General features: G+C 43.1%; 2 protein-coding genes and 1 long non-coding RNA gene across 3 annotated transcripts; 1 reads left to right on the top strand and 2 right to left on the bottom strand.

The window, feature by feature from the left end:
• Window positions 1-131: 131 nt before the first annotated feature.
• LOC134860773 (uncharacterized) lies at window positions 132-3,090 on the bottom strand. Its single transcript, XR_010165314.1, has 3 exons — window positions 2,388-3,090; window positions 657-1,190; window positions 132-546 (listed from the first exon to the last, which is right to left on the bottom strand). It is a non-coding gene; the product is annotated as an uncharacterized LOC134860773 (long non-coding RNA).
• dhrsx (dehydrogenase/reductase (SDR family) X-linked) lies at window positions 2,169-22,805 on the top strand. The gene is given in 13 exon segments (XM_063877570.1): window positions 2,169-2,526; window positions 2,676-2,844; window positions 3,287-3,368; window positions 7,235-7,405; window positions 7,848-7,929; window positions 16,473-16,728; window positions 20,728-20,835; window positions 21,006-21,074; window positions 21,401-21,502; window positions 21,599-21,723; window positions 21,725-21,807; window positions 21,888-22,095; window positions 22,200-22,805. Coding segments are annotated over 8 exon segments (1,029 nt in total). The 5' UTR covers window positions 2,169-2,526; window positions 2,676-2,844; window positions 3,287-3,368; window positions 7,235-7,405; window positions 7,848-7,929; window positions 16,473-16,568; the 3' UTR covers window positions 22,374-22,805.
• A 749-nt stretch (window positions 22,806-23,554) lies between these two features.
• LOC134860772 (ankyrin repeat domain-containing protein SOWAHC-like) lies at window positions 23,555-27,023 on the bottom strand. The gene is given in 2 exon segments (XM_063877577.1): window positions 23,555-26,541; window positions 26,543-27,023. Coding segments are annotated over 2 exon segments (1,671 nt in total). The 5' UTR covers window positions 26,895-27,023; the 3' UTR covers window positions 23,555-25,222.
• Window positions 27,024-27,176: the final 153 nt, after the last annotated feature.

Here is a 27,176-nt window from a genome sequence, read left to right as displayed (position 1 = left end):
ATGGGTGGCACTGGGATCGAACCCCCTTATTCTGAGGATATACTAATGGAAGTTTTAATCATGTAATACTTACATTTCAAAAGAAAGCAGACAAATACTTTAAGTTTTATACAAACATTTTATTCAGCAATGCAGCAAAGTCCCCTATACTTAGCATACTTAGCGTGCTAAGTGTGCTAAGTATGCTAAGTATGCTAACTCTGGGGCGGGTGGCTAGCCGGGTGGCTAGCCGTGGCTAGCCAGGGGAGAGAGGCTGGCCCGGCAGCGGGGGGCCTTCCCGGGCCGGGGTGGGGAGAGGCTGCCCGGGCAGCAGGGGGGGAGGGGTATGATGGCCCGGCAGCGGGGGGCCTGCCCGGGCAGCGGGGGGGGCCCCAGTCTGCTAAATAATACTAATACTGATACTACTAATATAAATACTAGTACTAATACATACAATATACATATATTTACATAAAATCAGAAATGTCCTCATGTTTGTCAGAAGCTTAGGACGCCATGGTCTTCATTGATGCCGTGGCTGGTGTGGGGGGGGGGCTCGCTGCACTGCTGAGGAGAGAAAAGAAGACAAAGACACCATGAATTTGGGAACTTGATGACTGAGTACTAATGACTAAAAGTCAGTATAGTATGTCGGAAAAAAATATATAGTATAGTACCTTAAGTTTTCCAGAAACTCAAGAAGACGACGTCTTCATTGATGTCCTTAGACTCCTCCAGCAGATATTCTTGGAGTCCTCCAGCAGATGTCCTTGCACTCCTCCAGCAGATGTCCTTGGACTCCTCCAGCAGATGTCCTTGGACTCCTCCAGCAGATGTCCTCGGACTCCTCCAGCAGATATTCTTGGACTCCTCCAGCAGATGTCCTTGGACTCCTCAAGCAGATGTCTTTGGACTCCTCCAGCAGATGTCCTTGGACTCCTCCAGCAGATAATCTTGGACTCTTCCAGCAGATGTCCTCGGACTCCTCCAGCAGATGTCCTTGGACTCCTCCAGCAGATGTCCTTGGACTCAGGTGGGGAGTAAAGAACAAAAAGGCACCATAACGTCAGTACAGTCTATTGAAAATGTCAGAAACAACGACATAGTATAGTATGTTGAAGACATCAGAAAAAAGTCAGAGCACAGCACCTTAAGTTTTTCAGAAACTCAAGAAGCCTCCGTCTTCATTGATGTCAGATGTCCTAGCCCTCCTGTGGGGAGAAGAGAGGAAAGAGACACCATGAAGTCAGTATAGTGTGTTGAAAACATCAACATACCACAATTTAGGCACAGCTGGCTCATCATGGGTACCTTCATTTATTGTTTATGTCTACCAAACATGACATGGTGTTGGTCACTCACTACATCCACACGTCTTTAAATCAGAGTTATCTGTTATACCATCACTGGAATATATATATGGCCTTCTAACAACGGCAACATGGACATATTTAGGCATCTATTAATATGAGCAGTGGTGTAAAGTAATTAAGTAGGGGGGGTCAGTACGCCATCTCTCTGCCAATCACAGAGCTGCACAGTAGGGTTGGTCGTGTGCGGGTCTGTGGTTGGGTGAGCAGAGGTGTGACGTTGACCCTGCAGCGTGTCAGGGTGCTGCTGCTTCAGATAGCTCGGTAATGAAGTTGGTCTTTCAGCTTGTGTCCTGTCCCCGGAGTCAAACGCTCTGCTGGAGTATTAAAGAAGCACTTCAGTCCTGCCTCCGCCTCTTTGTGGAACATTACAATATATTTATTCTAAACTTTTCTTTATGTTAAATGTATGATGATTTTTATAACAGTTAATTAAAAATCCTTTTTTATAATTTAATTCAATGTACTGATTGGACTAGAGGGGTAACACTGAACCGACATGATCAACAGACTTTACTAGTTTGGTTTTATTGGTAAGTTTGTGACAAAATATACAATGTTGTTGTTTTGTTATATTATCTTATTTTATCTAGTTATCATTTTTCTTTGTATTCATGCATATTTAATAATCCCTCCCCTTTCACACTGTATTTTGTGCTGCTGTCCTATAGCATTAATTGGAATGATTTCATTTCTGTCTGATTTATATGGCAGCTCTCCTTCATCCACCTTGCATGGAGTGAAATAAACGTGAGTTACATGCTGATTACAAACAGGTCAATAGACTCATCCACCAACCCATTAGCGACACACATTCCCTGTTTGGGCGCTTTTAACTCTGCAAGGTATAAAATGATCCCCCACAACTCACACCTCTCCCCCACAAGGGACACACAATCAATCGCAGCACAACAGCGACACCCAGTGGACTGTCCTGGGCTGCTACCACATTTACATAAATGACTACCAAACCGTTTGAGACCCACTGAGATAACTTAGACTAAAGTTAACTCTCTAAACTCTGGGAGAGTCCTTTACCTCACTGAGCTGTAGTTATCTGAGCCTCTCAGTCTGACAGGAGAGGACTCTCCTCGACCTTGTTCTAGAGACAGATCCTGATATCCGTTAGCGCAGCTAGCTCCAGATGCTAACAACAACAATTCAATTCATTCATGAGGTATGACGCTCTGCTGTCCGTACGCTTCTCCATGTTTGGGATTGGTTTGGGATTGCAAGAATATATCATACATTGACTTTATCCAGTTTGAAGACACATTTTGCTGCAGAGTTTGATTAACTGACGGTTTACTAACATGCTGTCTGCAGAGCACGTGATGCATTCAGCCTCTGCAGCCTCTCTGCAGGACACACCCCGGAAGTATCATCGTGCAACACCTGGCAGAGAAGCAGCGTGATGGCGCCGGTGTGGAAACACTTGTTGGCGTTTTACCTTCACTGCTAACAGCCTGCACATTGTGCTATCCCGTCAGCGTTGGTGAGTAAATACTGTTAGTAGACAGTGCTGTTGGTGAGCGCGAGAGTCAGGTTAGCTCCCAGTAAAGCACACAGTAAAAGTCCTGCAGTGAAAAGGTGACTTGATGTAGAATGGCTGGATTTAGAGTCATATTAAGTCATAGTTTAGAATCGTGTGACAAATATAATATTGTAGTTTATCATAAACAATCATGTTGATGTGTCCTGAGAAAAGATATGTTTAATTATAGATGGATAGAAGTACTTTATTGATCCCAATTTGGGAAATGTTTTCGTTGCAGCAGCATAAAAATCACATTTTTAATATTTGTTGTAATTACAATAAGATAAATAGCTTTTAGAAAGAAAGTAAAACATATGCTGATAAATAAATCCCTGAAAAAGTTTAAGATGTCTTAAACCAGAATAATCCTAATGCTGTCCCTCTCTTCATTTCTCCCCAGGTGAGTGCAGAGTTTCTGGACCAAACCTGAGGACAGCCGGGTTTCTTCACATCATCCTCGTCCTCTTCTTCCTCCACTCGTGGTAAAGTATGTCATTTAAAAGTCTTAGTAAGCGCACACTTTTAAATGTCAGCAGAAAGTCCTAGGATAGTAAAAGCTTTAGAAATACCATAATAGTTTACCATGCCATTAGTAATCTGATATAGTGTCTGAAAAAGTCATAAATATAGCAAATAGAAAACCATCGTAAAAAGTCATTAAAGCTCACAATTATTTCATTGAAGTGTAAAAAAAAAAAGATTTAATTTTTGGTAAAAAGTCAGAGCTAATGATATAAAATATAAAATCATAAATAATTTGAAAGAAATGTCTTAAAAATGTGAAATTTCTTTATAAAATCATAAAAAGTGTCAAATAAATCAAAGTTTATTTTAGAAGTCATTAATTAATGACTTCTAAAATAAACTTTGATTTATTTGACACTTTTTATTTTTTTAAAGGTGATATTGACTTATTATGTTAAATAAAACTTCAACCTATTACTCTTTGTATTACCCGGTGGCTCACCTGGTAGAGCAGGTGCACAGTGAGCCAAAAAAGAATCCTGGCAGCCAGGGTTCAAATCCCCCCTGCGGCTGCGCTGCTGCTTTCAGGAACCAAAAAAACAAAAAAATTACAAAAAAAAAATATTTTTTCTCTTTTTCTGTACTTCCTTATCCTGACCCCTACTTTACTCTATCTGAGTCCTGCCTCTCCTTGTCTGCCTGCCTTCCTACTGTGTCTGCCTACGACTGCCTGCGTCTGCCTGCCTTCATGCCTGCCTGCCTACTGTGTCTGCCTACGTCTGCCTGCCTGCGTCTGCCTCTCCTTCATGCCTGCCTGCCTACTGTGTCTGCCTGCGTCTGAGTGCCTGCCTGCCTGCCTGCCTGCCTCTCTAATGTGTCTGCCTCTCCTTCTCTGCCTGCCTTCCTACTCTGCCTCACTGATCTACCTCTGACCTATTGTAACTATCTGCCTTGTTCGGTATTCGAACCCCGTACACTTAAGTGGTGGATCTGAACTCGACACGGGCGCCTACGTGCCGCGAACAAACCCCTGAGGCCACATACATGTACATGAAGCTCTGTTCTCCGGGCACATTTAGCTTCTCCACTGAGTAAAGCACTTTAAAAATCACTACAGCTCACAAAGGATTTGAACACACAACCTCAGGTCTACTGACCTGTCACTTATCCCTCTGAGCTATTTGTCCTGAGAGACAGAACCTTCATTTGGTAAACTCATTCTCCACTTTGGGTGTTAGACTTGAAAATGCCTGGATGTCCCGGGATTCGAACCTAAGACTTCAGCTCACCAGAGAAGTGTCGTATCACACCGAGCTATTTCACTTGAGGCAGTTATCAGTTGTTTGGTAGGATTTGTCACAAAGAAAATGTAAAATAGGAAATAGAACAAGTCATAGTTTAGTCCATCCAATAAAACTGTCAGTGAAGTATTTCAGTAAACTGTGCCTCCAACATTTGTAAATGAGAAACTCTTCTCTGTTCTTTCTTCCATCATTGTGGATGTTCTACCTGAACATCTGTGCAAATAAAGAGGATCGAACCCAGAACCTCCAGTCTTCAAGGCAGTGTTTTATCCCAGTGAGCCATATGACTTCAATGAAGTCTGTTTCATTTGGTAATCTTATTCTACATTTTGGGTTTTGAACATCCAAAACATTTGCACCTTATGGGGATTGAACCTGAAACCTCAGTTCTTCAGAACAAAAGTGCATCTCACTGAGCCGTTTGACCTGAGAGTTTGGCATGGTGTTCAGTAGCCTATCATACAAAGTATATCTCAAATAGTCATAGTGTAGTCTGTCTGAGAAAGCAGTAATAGTTTAGTATGTCAAACAATTGAGGCACAAACACATGTGAATGAAACTCTCTTCTCTTTCTTATTTCAGTTCATCATGTTTGATGTTTTAGCTGAAAAATCAGTGCAAATAATAAGGATTGAACCCAGAACCTCCAGTCTTTAAGGCAGTGTTTTATCTCAGTGAGCCATTTGACTTGTGCAAATTCATGTTTGGTTTGGTGATCTTATTCTGTACTTTGGGTGTTGGACCTGGACTGAAATCGCTACCTCATGCACACCCCCCTCCCCCCAACTTTGCGTGCACACCTATGCTATACAACCCTTATAAAGCTACATTATAGTTTGATAAAAGGTACTTGACTTCTTCCTTAAAACTCACTGGAACGCACAAGACTCAAACCAAGAACCTTCTGGTCTACCAACCAGTGTTCCATCTCCATGAGCTATGGGTCCAGATGACAGCTCTCTGCTTTTACTTGTATTTGACTCCTTCCTTTAGAGGCAGACACCTTAAAAGTCACTGGAACGCAGAAGGTTTGAACCCACAACCTCCGAACATCGAGGTAGCTTCTTATCACCGTTAGTCATTTGACCTGACAGAGTTGGATGTTCCTTTGCATATTTGACATTTTCATCTCAGGGTTGGACCTCAAAAGACACAGTCCAAGCACTTCCTGGTGAATGAGACTTCATGGATAGATAGAATCGGAGGATGAAACCCTCTTTATTGTCACATACATGCACACAGCAGAGCACACAGTGAAATTAGTCCTCTGCATTTAACCCATCCGAGTACTAGGAGCAGTGGGCAGCTATTGTGCAGCGCCCGGGGAGCAATGGGGAGGGGGGACTGGAGGTGTCCGGTGCCTTGCTCAAGGGCACCACAGCAGGGCCTAGGAGGTGAACTGGGACCTCCCAAGTAGCAGTCCACTTTCCATATTTCGTCAGACATGAACCACTGACCTTCAGGTTCCCAAGCAAAGTCCCTACTGACTTCGCCACCAAGGATCCATCAAAGGTGTTCTTTGTTATTAGTATAAGTCCTCATTCAAAATCTAACGCAAGTAAAAGTAGAACATCAGAATATACTGAAAGTACCAAAAGTAAAAGCAGTACTCAGGGAAAGTGCAAGTACCTCCAAATTGTACAGAGGTACAGTACTTGAGTAAATGTACTTTGAAACCATCCTCCACTGGCTATAACTCAGCTTACAGTTACAGTGTTTCAGTCATTTCATGTAGCTTTATTGCTATTGTTATAAAGTGACATAAATAACTGTAGAAAAGATTTGAAAAAAAATGAGTAAAGTATTTTATTTGAATTCTATCCCCCTGATTGAGCTCAATGTTTACATCATCCTGCACTCATCTATCAGATCCTAGACCTTCATCTACTCTGTCTCATCTATTTCGGACCTATTTTGTTGCCTCTATCTATTGACCTATTTTGTTTCCCTATTGTATTTAGCCACCTTGTCCGATACTCGAACCCCGCACATGCTAAGCAGCAGATCTGAACTCGGCACAGGCGCTTAAGCGGTCAATAGACTCATCCACCAACCCATTAGCGACACACATTCCCTGTTTGGGCGCTTTTAACTCTGCAAGGTATAAAATGATCCCCCACAACTCACACCTCTCCCCCACAAGGGACACACAATCATTCGCTGCGCCACAGCGACACCCAGTGGCCTGTCAGGGCTGCTACCACATTTACATAAATGGTGAGCAAACCATTTGAGACCCACTGAGATAACTTAGACTAAAGTTAACTCTAAACTCTGGGAGAGTCCTTTACCTCACTGAGCTGTAGTTATCTGAGCCTCTCAGTCTGACAGGAGAGGACTCTCCTCGACCTTGTTCTAGAAACAGATCCATATATCCGTTAGCGCAGCTAGCACCAGATGCTAACAACAACAATTCAATTCATTCATGAGGTATGACGCTCTGCTGTCCGTACGCTTCTCCATGTTTGGGATTGGTTTGGGATTGCAAGAATATATCATACATTGACTTTATCCAGTTTGAAGACACATTTTGCAGCAGAGTTTGATTAACTGACGGTTTACTAACATGCTGTGTGCAGAGCACACGTGATGCATTCAGCCTCTGCAGCCTCTCTGCAGGACACACCCCGGAAGTATCATCGTGCAACACCTGGCAGAGAAGCAGCGTGATGGCGCCGGTGTGGAAACACTTGTTGGCGTTTTACCTTCACTGCTAACAGCCTGCACATTGTGCTATCCCGTCAGCGTTGGTGAGTAAATACTGTTAGTAGACAGTGCTGTTGGTGAGCGCGAGAGTCAGGTTAGCTCCCAGTAAAGCACACAGTAAAAGTCCTGCAGTGAAAAGGTGACCTGATGTAGAGTGGCTGGATTTAGAGTCATATTAAGTCATAGTTTAGAATCGTGTGACAAATATAATATTGTAGTTTATCATAAACAATCATGTTGATGTTTCCTGAGAAAAGATATGTTTAATTATAGATGGATAGAAGTACTTTATTGATCCCAATTTGGGAAATGTTTTCGTTGCAGCAGCATAAAAATCACATTTTAAATATTTGTTGTAATTACAATAAGATAAATAGCTTTTAGAAAGAAAGTCAAACAGATGCTGATAAATAAATCCCTGAAAAAGTTTAAGATGTCTTAAACCAGAATAATCCTAATGCTGTCCCTCTCTTCATTTCTCCCCAGGTGAGTGCAGAGTTTCTGGACCAAACCTGAGGACAGCCGGGTTTCTTCACATCATCCTCGTCCTCTTCTTCCTCCACTCGTGGTAAAGTATGTCATTTAAAAGTCTTAGTAAGCGCACACTTTTAAATGTCAGCAGAAAGTCCTAGGATAGTAAAAGCTTTAGAAATACCATAATAGTTTACCATGCCATTAGTAATCTGATATAGTGTCTGAAAAAGTCATAAATATAGCAAATAGAAAACCATCATAAAAAGTCATTAAAGGTCACAATTATTTCATTGAAGTGTAAAAAAAAAAAGATTTAATTTTTGGTAAAAAGTCAGAGCTAATGATATAATATATAAAATCATAAATAATTTGAAAGAAATGTCTTAAAAATGTGAAATTTCTTTATAAAATCATAAAAAGTGTCAAATAAATCAAAGTTTATTTTAGAAGTCATTAATTAATGACTTCTAAAATAAACTTTGATTTATTTGACACTTTTTATTTTTTTAAAGGTGATATTGACTTATTATGTTAAATAAAACTTCAACCTATTACTCTTTGTATTACCTGGTGGCTCACCTGGTAGAGCAGGTGCACAGTGAGCCAAAAAAGAATCCTGGCAGCCAGGGTTCAAATCCCCCCTGCGGCTGCGCTGCTGCTTTCAGGAACCAAAAAAACAAAAAAATTACAAAAAAAAAATATTTTTTCTCTTTTTCTGTACTTCCTTATCCTGACCCCTACTTTACTCTATCTGAGTCCTGCCTCTCCTTGTCTGCCTGCCTTCCTACTGTGTCTGCCTACGACTGCCTGCCTGCCTGCGTCTGCCTCTCCTTCATGCCTGCCTGCCTACTGTGTCTGCCTACGTCTGCCTGCCTGCCTGCGTCTGCCTCTCCTTCATGCCTGCCTGCCTACTGTGTCTGCCTGCCTGCCTGCCTCTCTAATGTGTCTGCCTCTCCTTCTCTGCCTGCCTTCCTACTCTGCCTCACTGATCTACCTCTGACCTATTGTAACTATCTGCCTTGTTCGCTATTCGAACCCTGTACACTTAAGTGGTGGATCTGAACTCGACACGGGCGCCTACGTGCCGCGAACAAACCCCTGAGGCCACATACATGTACATGAAGCTCTGTTCTCCGGGCACATTTAGCTTCTCCACTGAGTAAAGCACTTTAAAAATCACTACAGCTCACAAAGGATTTGAACACACAACCTCAGGTCTACTGACCTGTCACTTATCCCTCTGAGCTATTTGTCCTGAGAGACAGAACCTTCATTTGGTAAACTCATTCTCCACTTTGGGTGTTAGACTTGAAAATGCCTGGATGTCCCGGGATTCGAACCTAAGACTTCAGCTCACCAGAGAAGTGTCGTATCACAGCGAGCTATTTCACTTGAGGCAGTTATCAGTTGTTTGGTAGGATTTGTCACAAAGAAAATGTAAAATAGGAAATAGAACAAGTCATAGTTTAGTCCATCCAATAAAACTGTCAGTGAAGTATTTCAGTAAACTGTGCCTCCAACATTTGTAAATGAGAAACTCTTCTCTGTTCTTTCTTCCATCATTGTGGATGTTCTACCTGAACATCTGTGCAAATAAAGAGGATCGAACCCAGAACCTCCAGTCTTCAAGGCAGTGTTTTATCCCAGTGAGCCATATGACTTCAATGAAGTCTGTTTCATTTGGTAATCTTATTCTACATTTTGGGTTTTGAACATCCAAAACATTTGCACCTTATGGGGATCGAACCTGAAACCTCAGTTCTTCAGAACAAAAGTGCATCTCACTGAGCCGTTTGACCTGAGAGTTTGACATGGTGTTCAGTAGCCTGTCATACAAAGTATATCTCAAATAGTCATAGTGTAGTCTGTCTGAGAAAGCAGTAATAGTTTAGTATGTCAAACAATTGAGGCACAAACACATGTGAATGAAACTCTCTTCTCTTTCTTATTTCAGTTCATCATGTTTGATGTTTTAGCTGAAAAATCAGTGCAAATAATAAGGATTGAACCCAGAACCTCCAGTCTTTAAGGCAGTGTTTTATCTCAGTGAGCCATTTGACTTGTGCAAATTCTGTTTGGTTTGGTGATCTTATTCTGTACTTTGGGTGTTGGACCTGGACTGAAATCGCTACCTCATGCACACCCCCCTCCCCCCAACTTTGCGTGCACACCTATGCTATACAACCCTTATAAAGCTACATTATAGTTTGATAAAAGGTACTTGACCTCTTCCTTAAAAGTCACTGGAACGCACAAGACTCAAACCAAGAACCTTCTGGTCTACAAACCAGTGTTCCATCTCCATGAGCTATGGGTCCAGATGACAGCTCTCTGCTTTTACTTGTATTTGACTCCTTCCTTTAGAGGCAGACACCTTAAAAGTCACTGGAACGCAGAAGGTTTGAACCCACAACCTCCGAGCATCGAGGCAGCTTCTTATCACCGTGAGTCATTTGACCTGACAGAGTTGGATGTTCCTTTGCATATTTGACATTTTCATCTCAGGGTTGGACCTCAAAAGACACAGTCCAAGCTCTTCCTGGTGAGTGAGACTTCATGGTCGGACTTGAACCGGTTCCCAAGCAAAGTCCCTACAAAAAGTCAGAGCTAATGGTATAATATATAAAATCATAAAAACTGTTAATAAAATAAACTTTGATTTATTTGACACTTTTTATTTTTTTTAAAGGTGATATTGACTTATTATGGTAAATAAAACTTAAACCTAACACTCTTTGTATTACCCAGTGGCTCACCTGGTAGAGCAGGTGCACAGTGAGCCAAAAGTAGAATCCTAGATGCCAGGGTTCAAATCCCCCCTGCGGCTGCACTGCTGCTTTCAGGAACCAAAAAAATTACAAAAAAAAACAAAACTATTCTTCTGTACTTCCTTATCCCTACTTCAAATGTTACTCTATCTGAGTCTTGCCTCTCCTTGCCTTCCTGCCTTTCTATTGTGTCTGCCTCTCCTTGCCTGCCTGCCTTCCTACTGTGTCTGCCTCTCCTTCTCTGCCTGCCTTCCTACTGTGTCTGCCTGCCTCTCCTTCTCTGCCTGCCTTCCTACTCTGCCTCACTGATCTACCTCTGACCTATTGTAACTATCTGCCTTGTTCGATATTCGAACCCTGTACACTTAAGTGGTGGATCTGAACTCGACACGGGCGCCTACGTGCCGCGAACAAACCCCTGAGGCCACATACATGTACATGAAGCTCTGCTCTCCGGGCACATTTCACTTCTCCATTGAGTAAAGCACTTTAAAAATCACTACAGCGCACAAAGGATTTGAACACTCAACCTCAGGTCTACTGACCTGTCACTTAACCCTCTGAGCTATTTGTCCTGAGAGACAGAACCTTCATTTGGTAAACTCATTCTCCACTTTGGGTGTTAGACTTGAAAATGCCTGGATGTCCCGGGATTCGAACCTTTTTCGGAACAAAAGTGCATCTCATTTAGAAATGAAAACCAGTACAAACCAAGAGGATTGAACCCAGAGCCTCCAGTCTTCAAGGTGTGTTATCTCAGTGAGACACAGTTCATCATTTTGGATGTTTTACCTGAAAAATCAGTGCAAATAATAAGGACTGAACACAGATCCTCCAGTCTTTAAGGCAGTGTATTTATTGTATTGTAGATAATTGGACTTCTAAATGTGCTGCACCTCACAAGAATCAAATACACAACCTCAGAGCTTCTACCCAAACATCTATCACACTGAGCTATCTGATTAGACAAGGGATTAACCACAGAAGTTCCCCATCATCTTTATTTGTTGATAATACACCCCTCCTTTCAACACCCTGCATTATATATCACACCATTCATAACAGATGAGTGTTTTGAAAGAAGGGATTTCAGATTGAAAACATAGATGAAGGAGTTTGGGAAGATGTCCTCATCAGAGCCCTCCTCTTCATGTCTGAAACACACACACACAAGCGAGAGTCAATCGGTGAAATAAATCTGCCATATTGTTTCATTCAACTGTCATTATTAGATATAAGGATATTCTACTCACACGTGTCGTCCTGAATCTACCCACTCATCTCTTCCCGTAGAAGCGAGATCTCGGGGGAGTGATCTGCTGCAGCATGCGCAGCTCGGTTTCCTGATTCTCAATGATCATTTTCAGGGCTTGGACAATCTCCTGGTTAACTGAGACAACGTGAAGAAAGGCGCATTGATTTGGTCACATAGAAAACAACAGAGGCCTATAAATAAAGGACAGGTAGAGTCCAGAAGTGTAAAGTAACTCAGTACATTTATTCAAGTACTGTACAGCTTTCAGGTACTTGCCGTTTACTACTCTGTATATACAAATGAAGTCAACATTTGAAGGGGCTCTATTATGCTTGTTGGGGGTTTTCCCGTTCCTGTAGTAGTTTTGGGTGCGTGTCAATGGTCTCTAAAGGATAAAATGCCAAAGTTCCCTCAAGAATTTACTTGAAAATGAGAATAATATGGCCCCAGTAAACAAGCTTTACACCTGGAGTAAATTCTACCCTGCAGGATACAAAGCCAGTACAACTTTAAAGCATCAGTAAATATAAAACAGATCAGATATATTATTCTGAAATGGACCAATCAAATAATGAGTATATTTTGATGCTGAGACTTTTGTACTTTTACCCTGAGTAGTTTATCTGCCTCAGTATCGTGACATCTCTGTAACCTCAAGAGTAAAAGGTAAAAGCAGACTCACCTCCAGCACAGGGTGTATCGGCTGTTGGAACAAGAGCATTGATATAACATAGTGAGGTTCGGTGGTGCTTTTCACACAACGTCCACACAATAAAACAAATCAGATCAATGTGTAACGGAGAATTCGACAGATAACAGCATTAAAGCAAATAATGTACAATATGCACTGCAGCAGGAGAGGAATGTGGACTGAGCCTCTACCTGGACGGAGAGCGTGATCAATAATGAATCCAGAGTCGGGGTCTGAAAGGACATTTTAGAATTCAATCAAAAGAAATCTTTGTCATATACTTTTTGGTAACTCTAATTCAATCCCGAAAGACAGAATGCAAAGGCTTCCATACAGGGTTGTATCCACACCGCCTTCATTAAAACAGCTGTGTTTCCACAGAATGCTTTTATAGCCGTCATGTTTTTTCTGTCATCCGTATGTCAACAGTTGAAAAGAAATTCAAAAGGGAGGATTTACTCACTTCCTCCAGCAAGCTTGGTAGGTGTGGGATCTGTGGAGAACAAGCAGAAAAACGTATACAGGAAGGAGAAACTGAACTATCATGGCACACTGTATTAGCACTTTTCATCCACAAAAGATAACAGAGAGACAAAACCCAGAGAATAAAAACCTTACTAGCACCCATAAACAGAGCAACACATGACTTTGTGAGTAATGAAATAAGAGGAAGGACATTAAATCCAAATAAAGCTCTTAAAATTACATTTGATAAACACACACATGATCTGCTGCCCCCTAGTGGCCTAATACACAAAGCACAGCCACCAGCTGTCAAAAGTAAAATTACTCAAAGCTTGAGTTGAAGTTTCGATCCAAAAATAATTACCTGGACCAAGAGCATCACCCAAATTGAACCCTAAGAAGCAGAAACGAAATAAAGATTACAGTTGTTTTATAACCAGCGTAATGAGGTGGGAGCGTGATAGTGGGAGTTTCACCTCCAGCAGTGGGTTTAGCAGTCTCCGTTTGGGGTTTTCCTGGGGGGGGGGGGGGAGAAAAGATGCATCAACACGGGTTTTTATTCTTTCCTCCACACATGCTTTGAGGTCACATGAGCAGTGAGACCACCAAACTGCTGATTCCTGCGAACAAAGACACAACCTCGGGAAACAACCACTCATTTATAAATAGGAGTAATTGATTTCCTTTTTGCCTTAACTTGTTTTATTTCTTCAAACGATGCTTTTGAATGTATTTAATGTCCCTTTTTTAGTCATTTAATGAAATCAGCTCACAAATTCAAACCCAGCAAATCAAATTATTTGGCATTTACTGAAGAAACTCACCTTTTCCGCGAAGAGCGTCATATAGGCTGAACCCTGATTGAGAAAGACATAAGAAGTATGACACACTATTTAAAGATCCACTCCCGGCTTTAGGTTGCATGCTGTTGTGAAACGAGAGGGCGAGAGGGGAGGAATTCAGGGATTTGTGGGTGTGTATCCGTAACCTCTCCCTCATAAAACACGCTTTTATATGTAATGAAATGTTGGCAGTGTAGCTGAGCGTTACACGTGCCTGGGTTTGTCATTCCGTCAACGTAACAAATATAATAGCTCAGGTTCCGTGCTCTTCAGAAGCGTCTTCTCAAACATCACAAAAAAGATAAGAGAGTAAAGATGAATGTATATCGATCAATACTGCTGAAGAGAAGTTGCATTTAGTTTGTTGAATAGACCCTACGCTGATATAAACGTGAGTTAGTTTAGCTCCTACACCTTTTATACATTCATAAATGAACTGAATTAAATGTACGGTCAATCTGCAGGCATAGCATGTACCAGCCCATTACAAAATGTGTCCCCACTGGTGTCAAATTCAAAGTAGAATAATGCCTTTTCATTGCATAGTGATGATTAAATACAAATGTGATGATTTGACTTTAGTTTACCCACATTGGAATTAAATGGGTGGTGCATGGACCATAGCAAAAAAGCATACATCCTTAAAAGAATATACCTAAAGAGGAAAATAATGCATTTATGAGTTTTAAGACATACTAAAATGACCCAGGAGGGAGATCTTACCTCTGACTGAGACGGTCCCAGTGACCAGCAGCAGGAGGAAAGCGACGCTCAAACCGGACTTCATGGTGACGGTGTTTCCTCTGAAGAGATTCAGAGGTGCAGCGGACCTCCACCTTTTAAGGACGAAGCCGGGTGGGGCAGGCTGTTACAAAAGAGCTATTGCAAAAATGCTCTTCATTAACTCGACGAAAACAGATGAAACAAACAGAACAATTAGTGGTTAGCACGTCTTGTTTTTGTATCAACACAGGAGCCTCCCTGTAGGTATGTACCTCGGGTATGGACCCTTGGTAACCATTGTGAAATGATTGTGTATTATTCAGGAATTGACATATCATTTCAGTTAGAGTTCATTCCATCTACTTGTGTTGCATTTTAAAACACAGTGCTTGAGAACACACAGTAGAAAACATTAGCTTAAAACAATTCATTGAAAAGGCAGTAATTGTTCATAGAAACAGGAGGGTTTAGCTAAAACAGGTAACGGATTAGAATCCACAGCCTACCATCAAAGCCTTTATTTACCCAGAAACCATTGCATGAAATATGTGTTGTTCCAGGCCAATGAAAATGCTCTGGTTAGGATCGACTTGTTAACTGGTCCTCAAAAAACACTTTTAAATTAAGAGAATAAGCCATTGTTCATATTCAAATTTAGATGTATTCATCATAAAGCGTGGATTTATTTCAACAATGAAAGTAAGACTGCATATACAATACATTTATTAATCAAAACCTACATTTAGGTTTGAAAAAATCATGCCATTAAACCCAAAGCCTACAACTACAGTTACAGCCCATCATTTATCCCTCCCACTGAACTCCTGAAGGTCAGTTTACAGCCAAATTCCCCCCGCTGGGTGTCAAGTGTGACTGCAACACCACCAAAACACTTGAATGCTCCCTTTCAAACAGTCGACAATGAATCCAAAGAAACTTCCCGTAGGGAGACAGAAGTGGTCAACGTATGATTGGATTTCAGGCTTATTATGAGGAGATATGGCACCAAATGTCACATAGCCTGGGTGCATCTATCCCCCTTTGTCACCATAACTAATCATACAACCAGACTAATATAAATGGCAATATACGCAAGACTCTAGGGATAAAAATCAGTCCGCTACATGCCCATGCTGTATGTGTTTATACTTTTAAAAAAAGTTGTTTTGCATTTTAAAAACAGAGCGCTTTACACAAGACAACACTCTTTCCGTTTAATGGAGTTTCCCCGCCACCACGACTGCACCACTTGATCAAAACCCCAAAACTGCTTTGGGCTGCGATACAGTGCAACGCTTTGATAAAAAGGACGTAAAATCAATGGAAATTCCTACCAAATATCTCTTGTCTTGATCATGGTCTGACAGCAGTGGTGGAAAGTAACTATACATTTACTCAAGTACATATTTCAGAAAGAGTCATTTCTTACTGTGCCACGTCGTACCTCTAATCCGCTGCTTTTTAAATGGGTAAATTGAACTTTTAACTAATTATATTTATTCTATAGCTCTAGTTACTTTAAAGATTCAAGTTTTTAAACCAAATTATGAAGACATTTTAAAATAGGATGTTTTGATGTAAATTAAACCATCTACAATTAGACAGAATAAGTAGTATGAGTATTTTTTGGGGGGGGGGACATGTCATAGCATTGCTCCAGCTTCTAAAATGAAGAGGTTTTGCTCTTCCTTTTACATTTTTGTATTTATATATTAATTTATGGATATATTCCTGCAATGTGTACTTTTTACACTTTAAGCACACTTAAGTACATTGTCAACCTGGTCATACTTAAATACTTCGACTTAACTACCATATTAAATGCAGTACTTTTACCTCTACAGTGTAGTAATATTACGTTTACTTAAGTAACGGATTTGAATACTTTTCCAGCCTCTGCTCGACAGTTAATCTGCAGCGGTTGTGATTTATTGCGCATGATCTTGTGACGCAAAGTACCTGAGGCGGAACCATGGACAGATAAATCCCATGCAGGCGCCGAGCCGGACTCATTTCTGTGGAGCACCGCTTCCGGGACCAGGCGGAGGGATGTGGCTGCTGTCAGTGCTGGTGCCTCTGCTGCGGCTCTATCTGTGCGGAATAAAAGTCCTCATCTATCAGATGTTCAACAAGTCCTTTAAACTTCCAGGTCAGGTTGATTCATCTATTTTTAATTGTCTGCTTCTTGTAAATCTAACGTTTTCATTATTTATTTCCAGCTAGTTATATTACGTTCGGGTTCTGTTCCGAACTCCGTTAGAAATGCGACTATTTAAAAGTAGATGATGTTATTCAATCGATAAAATAACAAAGTTCATGGATGCAGAGTTATTAAAATATAATAATGGAGTCTTGTGATGATTTCGGCATCCATCTGAATCAGTGATAAAGTGTCGTTCACTTGTTATAACGTTTATAATCTTCTATCAAAACAATAATAGCAACCTTGTGGACCAACTCTGTAAAATGCCACTGTATTTAATGCATGCAGAACCTTTTATATTTGTGTTTGATCACGAACTATTAGAACTGATAAAGCCAGAGTTTTCCAATGTTTTTATTAAAGAGTTTGGTCAAATAAATGATTGCTACTGCCATGCAGTCTATGGGCAGTTTCAATAAGAAGCTTATAAAACATACTGAAAGAAAATACCCTTTTCTCTAGATCACATGCTTCCTTTAATCCTTAAGAATGACATATAATCAGTAAATACCTCATGTCACCCAACACAGGTTTGTCCATTCAACATAAATGTGTTTTGTATTCAAAAAAAGTAAGTCTTAAAAATACTATAACCATAAAGATAAGGATACTTTCTGAAGGTGATATATTGCCTGAATGCAAACACTTCTAAAACTAATAACATGTATAACAAACAGATGTTGTGTATAACAGTCACATCTTACTCAGACCATTTTAAATGAAGTGTATCTGCTAGTGAGTGGATCAAAACACTGAACGCTTGATTAGCTGATATCTTGTAGTAATAACACTTTGAGTTCGGAGTATTTTGCGTAAGAGCATGTGATGAAGTAGAGAGAGATCTGTTCATAGTGCACTTTAAGGAAAAAAGGACCATTGTGAGCCCAGACTGTGAAATGGATTAGACCGGAGCTTTATACGCTCCTAATCTCACAAAGAATTCTGGTTATTTAACAAGTAATAAGGGGATTTCTTGCATGCTTGGAGTTTCTATGGAATACCCTGCATTATGACTAATAAACATAAATCACAATGTGCTTCCTGTCTCATCCTACTTTTGTTAAGAAAGCCATTTTGCATATTTCTCAAAATGTAGACCTACCCTCTTAAACCGTGTTTCTGATGCATTTCAAAATCCAGTTTTAGTCAGTGTAGTTTCACAAATGGCTTTCTTGTTTTTTAATCAACATCCTCAAATGTGTATTTCACTATTCCTGTTAGGTGCTCAGTAAGTGAAGTGGATAGCTTACCAAAGGAACCCATGGAGGGTAAAAGTTCAGGACCTTCATGCTCTGGCCTCAATCTGGTGGCACACCCACGGGCAAAAAGCAAAGTCTGGAAATACTTTGGCTTTGACACAGATGCAGATGGCTGCATACTGCACTGGAAACGAATATACTGTCGCGTGTGTATGAGTCAAATAGCTTACTCTGGCAACACGTCCAATCTGTCGTACCACCTTGAAAAGAACCACCCTGTGGAGTTCAGCGAGTTTGTGAAGAGCAACACGGATCAGATGCGCGAGGCGTTCGCCACAGCGTTCTCCAGGATAAAGACTGAGCCCACACCTCTACACGTTCAGCAGCAATCCCAGGACACTAACCTCAGGCAGAACTTAGACTACGAAAACAGACGACATAAAGATCTGACAATAGCTGTCATCAACTTTATCTGCGAGGGCTTGTACCCTGTATCTGTAGTGGAAGAGCCTACTTTCAAGACCTTGATGAGTACTGTTGATCCTGGATACTCCCCACCGAGCAAGAGCGACCTGACACTCAAGATGCTTCCTCAGATGTACTGCCGCGCCCGGGACATGGTGTTTAATGAGCTTGCTGGCGTTCTGAATTGTGGGGTGACTACAGACCTCTGGCAAAGCCAAACCCAGAACAGGACATACATTTCCCTCTCTATGCACTCAATTAATCACAACAGTACAACTGGTTTCTCTATGACCAACAAGTGCCTCAAGACATTTAGAGTGCAAGAGGACAACACAGCTGAAAACATCACCAGAGCCATGTATGAAACCTTTGTTGAATGGGGGATAACTCATAAAGTCATTGGGGCCACCACAAATGGTTCTGTGGACATAGTCAAAGCATGCTCTCTCCTGGAGTTGTCAGTAGAAATGCCCTGCCTCGGACACACCGTGAATCGGGCGATGGATGAAGCGCTCCAGCTGCCGCGAGTCGACAGCTTTTTGGGATGTTGCCGCAAGCTTGTCGATCACTTTAGAGAACCGACAATGTACGTGCTGAGGGAGAAGCAGAAGCAGCACGGCCTGGCTCAGTGCGCACTCGTCACAGACAGGGGCCGGTCGTGGTTGGCCACGTTGGCGATGCTACAGAGACTGAAGGAGCAACAGGTCGCTGTAACTGCAACACTTATCGAGAGCTCCAGCAGCCATCACTGCAGCTTTGACGGCCCTGACTGGACCTTTTTAGAGGGCTTGATTGAGGTCCTCCAGCCTTTTAAAGTTGTGGCCAATATGTTCACTTCCTGCAGGTACCCAACCATCAGCATGGTCCGGCCGGTGCTTCACATGCTGTTGAACACCACGCTCAAAGTCAATGAAGGGGACCTGAAAGAGATCAGCATGGCCAAAGAAGTCATTGCAAAGGTCCTATCAAGCACTTATTCCCAAAACACACAACTATCACAAGAAATCTCAACGTTCCTCAACATCGCTACGTTCCTGGATCCTCGGTACAAAAAGTTGCCTTTTCTGTCCACGCAGGAGCGCTCCAAAGTTGAGAGTAACATCATAGAGGAGGCGAAAGCAATCCTGGAGAAGCAGATTGCAGATCGACCGTGCCATGAGGATTTCTCCGTGGTGTCTGACGAGCCCCCGAGCAAAAAGCCCACCCCTCATAGGGAGTCCTCAAGCGGTGCCACACAAGAGAACCCTTTGGCCGCCATATTTTGTCAGTCCGATGCAGACCAGAGCCAGGAGGAGCTGCATGCACAGGTGGTGGAGGAGCTGAGCAACTACAAATCACAAAGAGTCTTGGGTCTGAATGAGGATCCTTTGCTGTGGTGGTCCAGCCATGCTCTCTTGTTCCCCACCCTCCCCAAGGTGCTCCAGAAATACTGGTGTGTTCCCGCCACCAGCGTACCGTGTCACAGGCTGCTGAGCTCCTCTGGGACGGTCCTGTGTGGGAAAAGGAACCGCATAGCTCCAGCTTTAGTGGATCACCAGGTCTTCCTGTACGAGAACTCCAGAAGCTACTATGAGCCTGAACCCTGTGAGGATGAGCTGGACAATGTTTGGGATGGAAACTGTGGTCAGCCGGTGGAATGACCGTTTGCTAAAAACTTCCAGAGATAAGAAGATTGCTATCACTTGAATGTCTGTGGATGAACCCTAATGGCTTTAGTCATCTGCTTTTCATCTCATGTATCAGATCTAAGTTGTAATTTGCTCAGTCATTTTGTATATTACCAAATTCCTGCATATCTGTTAAAGTCATGTTAAATATTCCTGCTTCCCCCTTTGCTTTCAGTCTTAAAGCTACGCTAAGCTAACCACAACATGATGCCAGTTCCATACTTAACGCACACAATCAAGTTTGACATCCAGCATCTCATTCTTGGAAAAGTTAGAAAGGAAAAAAAGTATATTACAGCTTAGAAATGATTCCTTAAAATAACTTACTGTGCGACTTGACTCAGTCTGTAACTACACCCGCAGAATCAGCGGGGAAATGTGATCAATGTGGATTATCAATGGATTATGTAATCAATCTTGTGTGTGAAAGTGACTTGCTTTGAAGAACTCTTTCGCACTTTTATGATGTAAATTACATTTAAAAGAAGTAAAGATTGTGTTTTCAACCTTTGCCTGACATTGATGCTTTGTCTTTGAATATCTCAAATCATATTGGTTCTGATTCCAGGAAATGCAGGCTTCATAATGTTGTGGTGCTCTCTGCTCCTACACAGTCTTACCCAGGCAGGATGGCAGGGTGGCCATTGTGACGGGGGGGACCAGAGGGATGGGTTTTGAGACAGCGAGACACCTGGCCAGCCTTGGCATGCATGTTATCATAGGTATGCTACTGTCCATTCACATGCCTCGAGCAGTCTTTACCTTCCTAATGTTTCACGGTGAATAGTGAGGGCATTGGTAGCACTGTAAACAGATGAGCTTTAGCCAGTGTGAATGAGTTCATTTGTGCTGGACACCTACCCAACTGCTCTGTGATCTCCAACACCTCCAGCTGGGAACGAGAAGGAGGAGGGGGCGGCGGCCGTCAGGAGGATCCAGGAGGAAGGAAGCGAGAGGAAAGGTAACGTCTGTCTCCACCTCTGAGTCCTGCAATGCAGACGATAGAGCTTTAAATATCTGAATAGTTTCAATAAGGAAAACAGCCACACAATCTTTACCTCTTAAATATGAAGCCCTGTTTGAATATGAGTAATCAATATAAGCTTGTGCATGTCTCATATAAAAGCATTCCTTCATCAGGGAGGACATGAGCAGGGTACCTACTACTGTTTCAGTAATAACCATTTATAAACGGGACCCTTCCTCTTCCTCTCTTACCCAGAGAGCATTTCTGTATCTAGCTGCAGAACCCAGTCAATCCTGTGTGGTGTGGCTTTGTGTTCCCAGCTGAGTTCGTGTTCATGGACCTCACCTCGCTGAAGTCGGTGCGAAACTTTGCCCAGGCGTTCAAACAGCGGCGCCTCCCGCTCCACGTGCTGGTGAACAATGGTAGGGTGCACTGCAGGGGTTTGGGGTGGGGGGGGGGGGTCACAGTATCCGTAGAAACAGATTGGCATTAACCTCTCTGCTCTCTGCTGGCTGCAGCGGGGACCATGATGGTGCCTGAGAGGAAGACGGAGGACGGCTTTGAGTTCCACTTTGAGCTCAACTACCTGGGCCACTTCCTGCTGACCAACCTGCTGCTGGATGCCCTGAAGAGGTCGGGGCGGGGGGGGGCGCTGCTCCAGGATCGTCAACATGTCCTCCGCTACTCACTTTGCAGGAGCGATACACTTGGACGACCTGAACAGGAGGTAGGACATCATACTTTTGTATCCGTCGCACTGAGCTTTATCGTTTTTCAAATATGTCTGATGACCCCCGTCCCCCCCAGTATATGCTACAGCTCCCATGGTGCCTACTCGCAGAGCAAACTGGCTCTGGTGCTCTTCACCTACTACCTGCAGGAGCAGCTGACGGCCGGCGGCTTCCCGGTGATCACCAACGCCGTGGACCCTGGCATGGTGGACACGGCGCTGTACAACAACCTGTGGAGCCTCGCACAGGCGATGAAGAAACCTGTGGCCAAGATCCTGTTCAGGGTACAGCTTTGATCTGCAAAACGCAAGAAAAAAAGGTTCAGTTTAAAATAATACCCGGGTGCCATTTTCTGATCACGACTCTCACCTCGGTGCTTGTTCCTCAGACTCCGGCAGAGGGAGCGTCCATCTCCGTGTATGCTGCGGCCGCCTCTGAGATGGAGGGGGTGGGCGGCTGTTACCTGTACAACGGCCAGAAGATGCAGTCCTCCCCCCCGTCCTACGACTCTGAGCTGCAGGCTGAGCTGTGGAAGAAGAGCTGCCAGCTGGTGGGTCTTTAGGAGGTCTGACTGTGCCTCCCACAGAGGGGGAGCTCCACACACTTTACCGTCCACACGCACACGTGCCTTTGCAGCTATAATGGATTTCTGAAATCGTCCCATCATGTAGGACACAGATGCTAATGCTAACTGTAGCGCACACTGTCTACAGTATGTGGAGTAAAGTAAGCACTGAGGTAAAGACATGCAGGAACTGAAGACTCATCATTAATTCGATGAACTTAGAAATGATCCACTGTAAGTAAACCAAGGTAATAATAAGACCTTTAGAATGTATTCAAATCAAGTGTCTTATTTATTGATTACAATACGCACAAATTGTTTACAATGATCACTGATTTATGCCTTTTTCCACTAGATGTTATGTACATATTATACCAACAGATTCTCAAATGTATTATCGTGTTAATAAACAAAGAGCCTTCAATTTGATTCCCTAATTGATCGTATTTATTTTGGGGGTTTGACATTTGGATGCGCAAGTTTATCCTCTTTTAAACTTCCTCTGCTTTCTGCTGCTTCACACCTCAACTGGTGTCTGTTTCAATGGTCCAACAATCTAGGCCTATGTGAAATGCCCAACCTTTTCTAACTAGTTTTCAGGGTCAATATTTTAGAGTTTTGGCAAAGCAGTCACTTTAGCAGGTGGTCTGCTTGTGAAATAACAGGAAAGAGGTTTTGGTGTGGAGACTAATCCAGAGAAACACGAGGACAGGGAAACCTTTGAGAGTCAAACCAGGCTTCTCTCTCTAGAAATATTACGAGGAATTTATCTCAGTCGATAACTTCACTCGCATTATTCCACATCTCCACCATTCCTCACGGTCCTGCTCAGATTACCCTCCAACCAAACGTGGGGTTTTTGATCGTGTTGAGCAAAGGTCTCTGGGATTTCACTGCCCTCTGGGAGAGTTTAGGACACAATGAAAAGCCTTCATTCAACACCAACTGGCATTAAGTGCAGCTGCAGAGATTACTGATTAGCTTATTTTGTTTGGTGCTAACTTTCATTCTGGATTTAGGGGACCATGTTATGACAATAAATCTTCTCTTCGTAAACTCTTTCTGCAGCTTTCAACAGTTCAGAAGTGTTTTTAAAGCTAGTAAGTGAAGATTCAAACTGTGACATTTAAGGTTATCCATATTTTCACATTTGCAACCAAAACAAAAACCAACAGTCCTTCAGAAGTTTGCACTGATGTACAGTGTTATTTATTCAGAGTAAAAACATCATGATAATGACCCTTTTACCGGTACAAGTATACGACTAATCACTTTTGATCACAATGTGCAAATGAAATCGGAGAGCTTTGTATACAAGTGTGCAAAGTTGTGCTTAAAAAAGATTTAAAAAGGTGCCATTTAGATTCTGTAAAAAATGAAGATACAGTACCGAGAAGAACGATGACAAATAACATGAGGTTAACTGTACACACACATCGGGTTTGTTCATTTGGGAAGCAGCGGATAGGTACTGAGTCATACTGTCATAGGTTACACTGGTAGCTTAAATACACAACAAATACTCCTGGACTGTCTGAAAAGAGCACTGAACATGGAGTTACCGCCAGATTTCCCTCCATCACAGTATCGTATGAATACATGTTTAAATGCTCGCTGTAAACGCTGAAAAGGTTGAAGGATTCTAACGTGTGGTTGCATAGGAAAAGTGTCTAGAATAATGAAAGAGTCTCGAGTAGAAACCCCTGGTAGAGATACCTGTTCGATACTTCAACCTCAGCACCTCTTGCTTGTACCGTGTGTGACCAAAGACACACTCAAACACCTTCCTGATGCTGCTGGTTCTATACACGTTAAACACCTTGTACATTCCTGTCCAGTAAACCACTTGGAAACGTCAGGGCTGTGCAGAGGATTATTCCAGATGGCTTTAGTAGTTCCAGCAGAGGACTGGGACTTTTTTACCCACAAACATGAGTCATTGGAGACTAAAAGCAGGGAGAGGATATTTACTTTGCCCGCAGAGCTGAGGTTTTAAACATCCTTTCAGTCCAAAATAGTCAAATCCTTTTCCTCTGCACAGATTACCGTATGTTAAGGTAAATGACCTGAAGGCCTCTGTCATGACGCACAAATGGGCCTGCAGATAACAGACTGAAGGTCAGGAGGCTCTAGTGTCAGCTGTGCTGATAGAGAGCAGCAGCCTGACCTGCATCACAAACCATGTCACCCTGCACACTTCAGCATCTGTTGTCAGCCGACACTGATAAACACTTACAGTAGGGTGCATCAATGCTGGCTATAGTAACTGACTGTTACTGATCTGCTGCTGCAGGGAAAGAGTATTTCCATCATCACTAAGAGGAAAAAGCTTTAGGGAATACCAGAGTCAACAAAGCCCCTGAGACTCCTTGGGTTCTTTCATATAATTTGGTAAATGATAGAAAAATACACAATAACTACAAAGATAGGTTTTAAATTATGATTACAAAGATTGACTATTGACTTGTTGTACCAGCACAGATAGATCCTGATGAGCCTTAGCCTTTTCGCAGATATTAAAATATTGAAATCCAAGTGTTTGAAACATTATAGTCGTGAGATACATGTTGAAGTCACTTCCCCTTTTATCGCTGCCTGATTAAGTACTAACGTCATACAAAATGATCAAGTATTAGCCTAGTTTTGCAGAATTGTTGATTCTTTTGCATAAAAATGATTGCATTTTGATAGTAAATATGTAAGTGTGAGCTTTACCCTGCAATGACAATACGTTGCACCCCAGCTCAAAACTCATGTAATCTGTTCTGTCAATATACTGTAAACCACTGTGTGCGTTACCTGTCTCCTCCCAGTGCACCACCCCCAGCCCTGGCACGGTGCTCGTCTCAGCCAAAGAAACTTGTCTTGGGTCTGGACCTAAAGGACCTTCTCACAGAGTCCCCCATCTCCTCTGGGTCATGGAAAGATGTGCTGTGGACGATCTGCGATGCTCTGTAGCGCAGCTTCTGCAGCCTGGGCTTCATCCTGCTGAGTGAAGACTTGCTGCGGACCACCTTCTGTCTGGGTGGAGCCTCTCCATCCACACAGTCACCGTCGTTTGGGGTGAGCAGTTTGAGGGGCTTGGACTGGAGCACCTTGGAGAACCTCCAGCGGACTCCATCTCTATTCTCTGCGTTCTTTGACTCAGAATGCTCGTACGCTCCTATGATGTCCCGTATGTCCAGGCTCACGTTGTCAGTGAGGTACTGGCAGGCCTTCTTCCCGCTGTAGTCTCTGATCTCCACATCTGCACTGTAGGCCCCCACCAGCAGCTTCACCACCTCCATGTGGTTGTGGATGGCAGCGATGTGCAGTGGTGTGTAGCCCGTGTTGGAGCGAACATCAACACTAATGGGAACATGGTGCTGCTTGGCGAAGTTGATGATGAGTGCTATGAGCTCAGGCTTGCCGTGCTTGGCGGCCCAGTGCAGGCAGGTGAACCCGGAGACAAAGTCTTTCTTGAGGACCAGGCTAGGCTCCGTGGAGAGGAGCTGGTACAAGCTGCCCCACTCCCCATCTGAGGAACACATCATCCACTCGTGCTCCAGCGGGTCAAGGCTCACTGATGTCCTGCTTTCGTCGTCCATGCCAGAGGAAGCGAGGGAAGCAGAGTCCCCATCATTCCTGGAGGACAGGTAGACAGAGTTGCGAAACGCAATGCTGTGCCTCACCTGGGGGGAGCTGCTCATCATCACCTGGAGGAAGTGTTCCCGGCTGCCTTTGGGGCTCGCGTTCCCTTCACTGCCAGACAAACTGTGTGTGTCTAACTGACCTTTATCATCCTCCTCATCATCAGACTGCTCCTTCAGGCCCTCCAGGGACAGAGTGTTTCTGAGAGGAGCGGTGTGTGCAGGCCCTGGCAGGATGAACACAGGCCCCTCTGCGGCGAGAGGCGATGCTCTAATCAGTGATATCTCAGGGGGGTGAGGCGCATTTCTCTCCTGCTCCTTCCTGGACTTCTCTCTTTTGATGCTTCCTCTGTTTCCCATCTCGCCTGGGCAGCTGTCCTCGCCTGGGCAAACAAACTCTCGACACTTGTTGTCGGCTGTTATGTCCGGGTGAATAGTTTCGGAGGGGAAAACATGCGGAACTCTTATCTGGCTGTCATTTCCGTAACCTGAGCCAGGTGTGTGCAGGGCTGAGTCCTCCGCCGCGTCATCAGCACGAACCTGCGTGCCGTGTGCACCTGCGGGAGAATAACGGAGAACTAGTTCCTCTGAATTTAACGTGTGTAGGCATGCCGTTCGCCATCACCGCCTCGTCCTCCGTCACACTCCGCTGCTCCCTCTCCGAACTGAGGAACTTCTTCTTTACGCAGACATATTTAACTCCAACCTCACTTTTCACATAAGCAATGTTGTCCACGTAGTTTTTAAATGTCTGCCGCATAGCCGCTTTCCTCCCCGGCTCCTCCGGGAATACGGCTTTAAAGTGTGCAATTAAATCCGCGTTTCTCACTTTGCCGCCGTTCTCCTTTAGAAAGTTCAGAATAGTCTCTTGCGTGCACTCGGAGGCCATTGTAAAGTAACTAAACCACTTTCAATACGCTCATAATAACATACTGTAGTTGTCCCGCACACGAATGTCCACCGAGTTATCCTCCGGGGCAGAAATGAATAAAGTAGGACCGTTAATGACTACGGGTCATGCATATGTAATGGCACAAGGTGGAGCTTTTCCCTGCGGTCTATTTCTACTGTTCTGGCGTTCTCCGCCTCCTAGCAACCACTGTGGGACTGTACCATACGGTTTTTAGGGACAGGGGGGTTTAGTGACAGTACCGTAATCATTAATACCTGT

Source organism: Eleginops maclovinus, chromosome 24 (assembly GCF_036324505.1).
Source record: "Eleginops maclovinus isolate JMC-PN-2008 ecotype Puerto Natales chromosome 24, JC_Emac_rtc_rv5, whole genome shotgun sequence".
NCBI classification, from domain to species: domain Eukaryota; kingdom Metazoa; phylum Chordata; class Actinopteri; order Perciformes; family Eleginopidae; genus Eleginops; species Eleginops maclovinus.
This window is presented reverse-complemented; position numbering and strand designations above follow the sequence as displayed.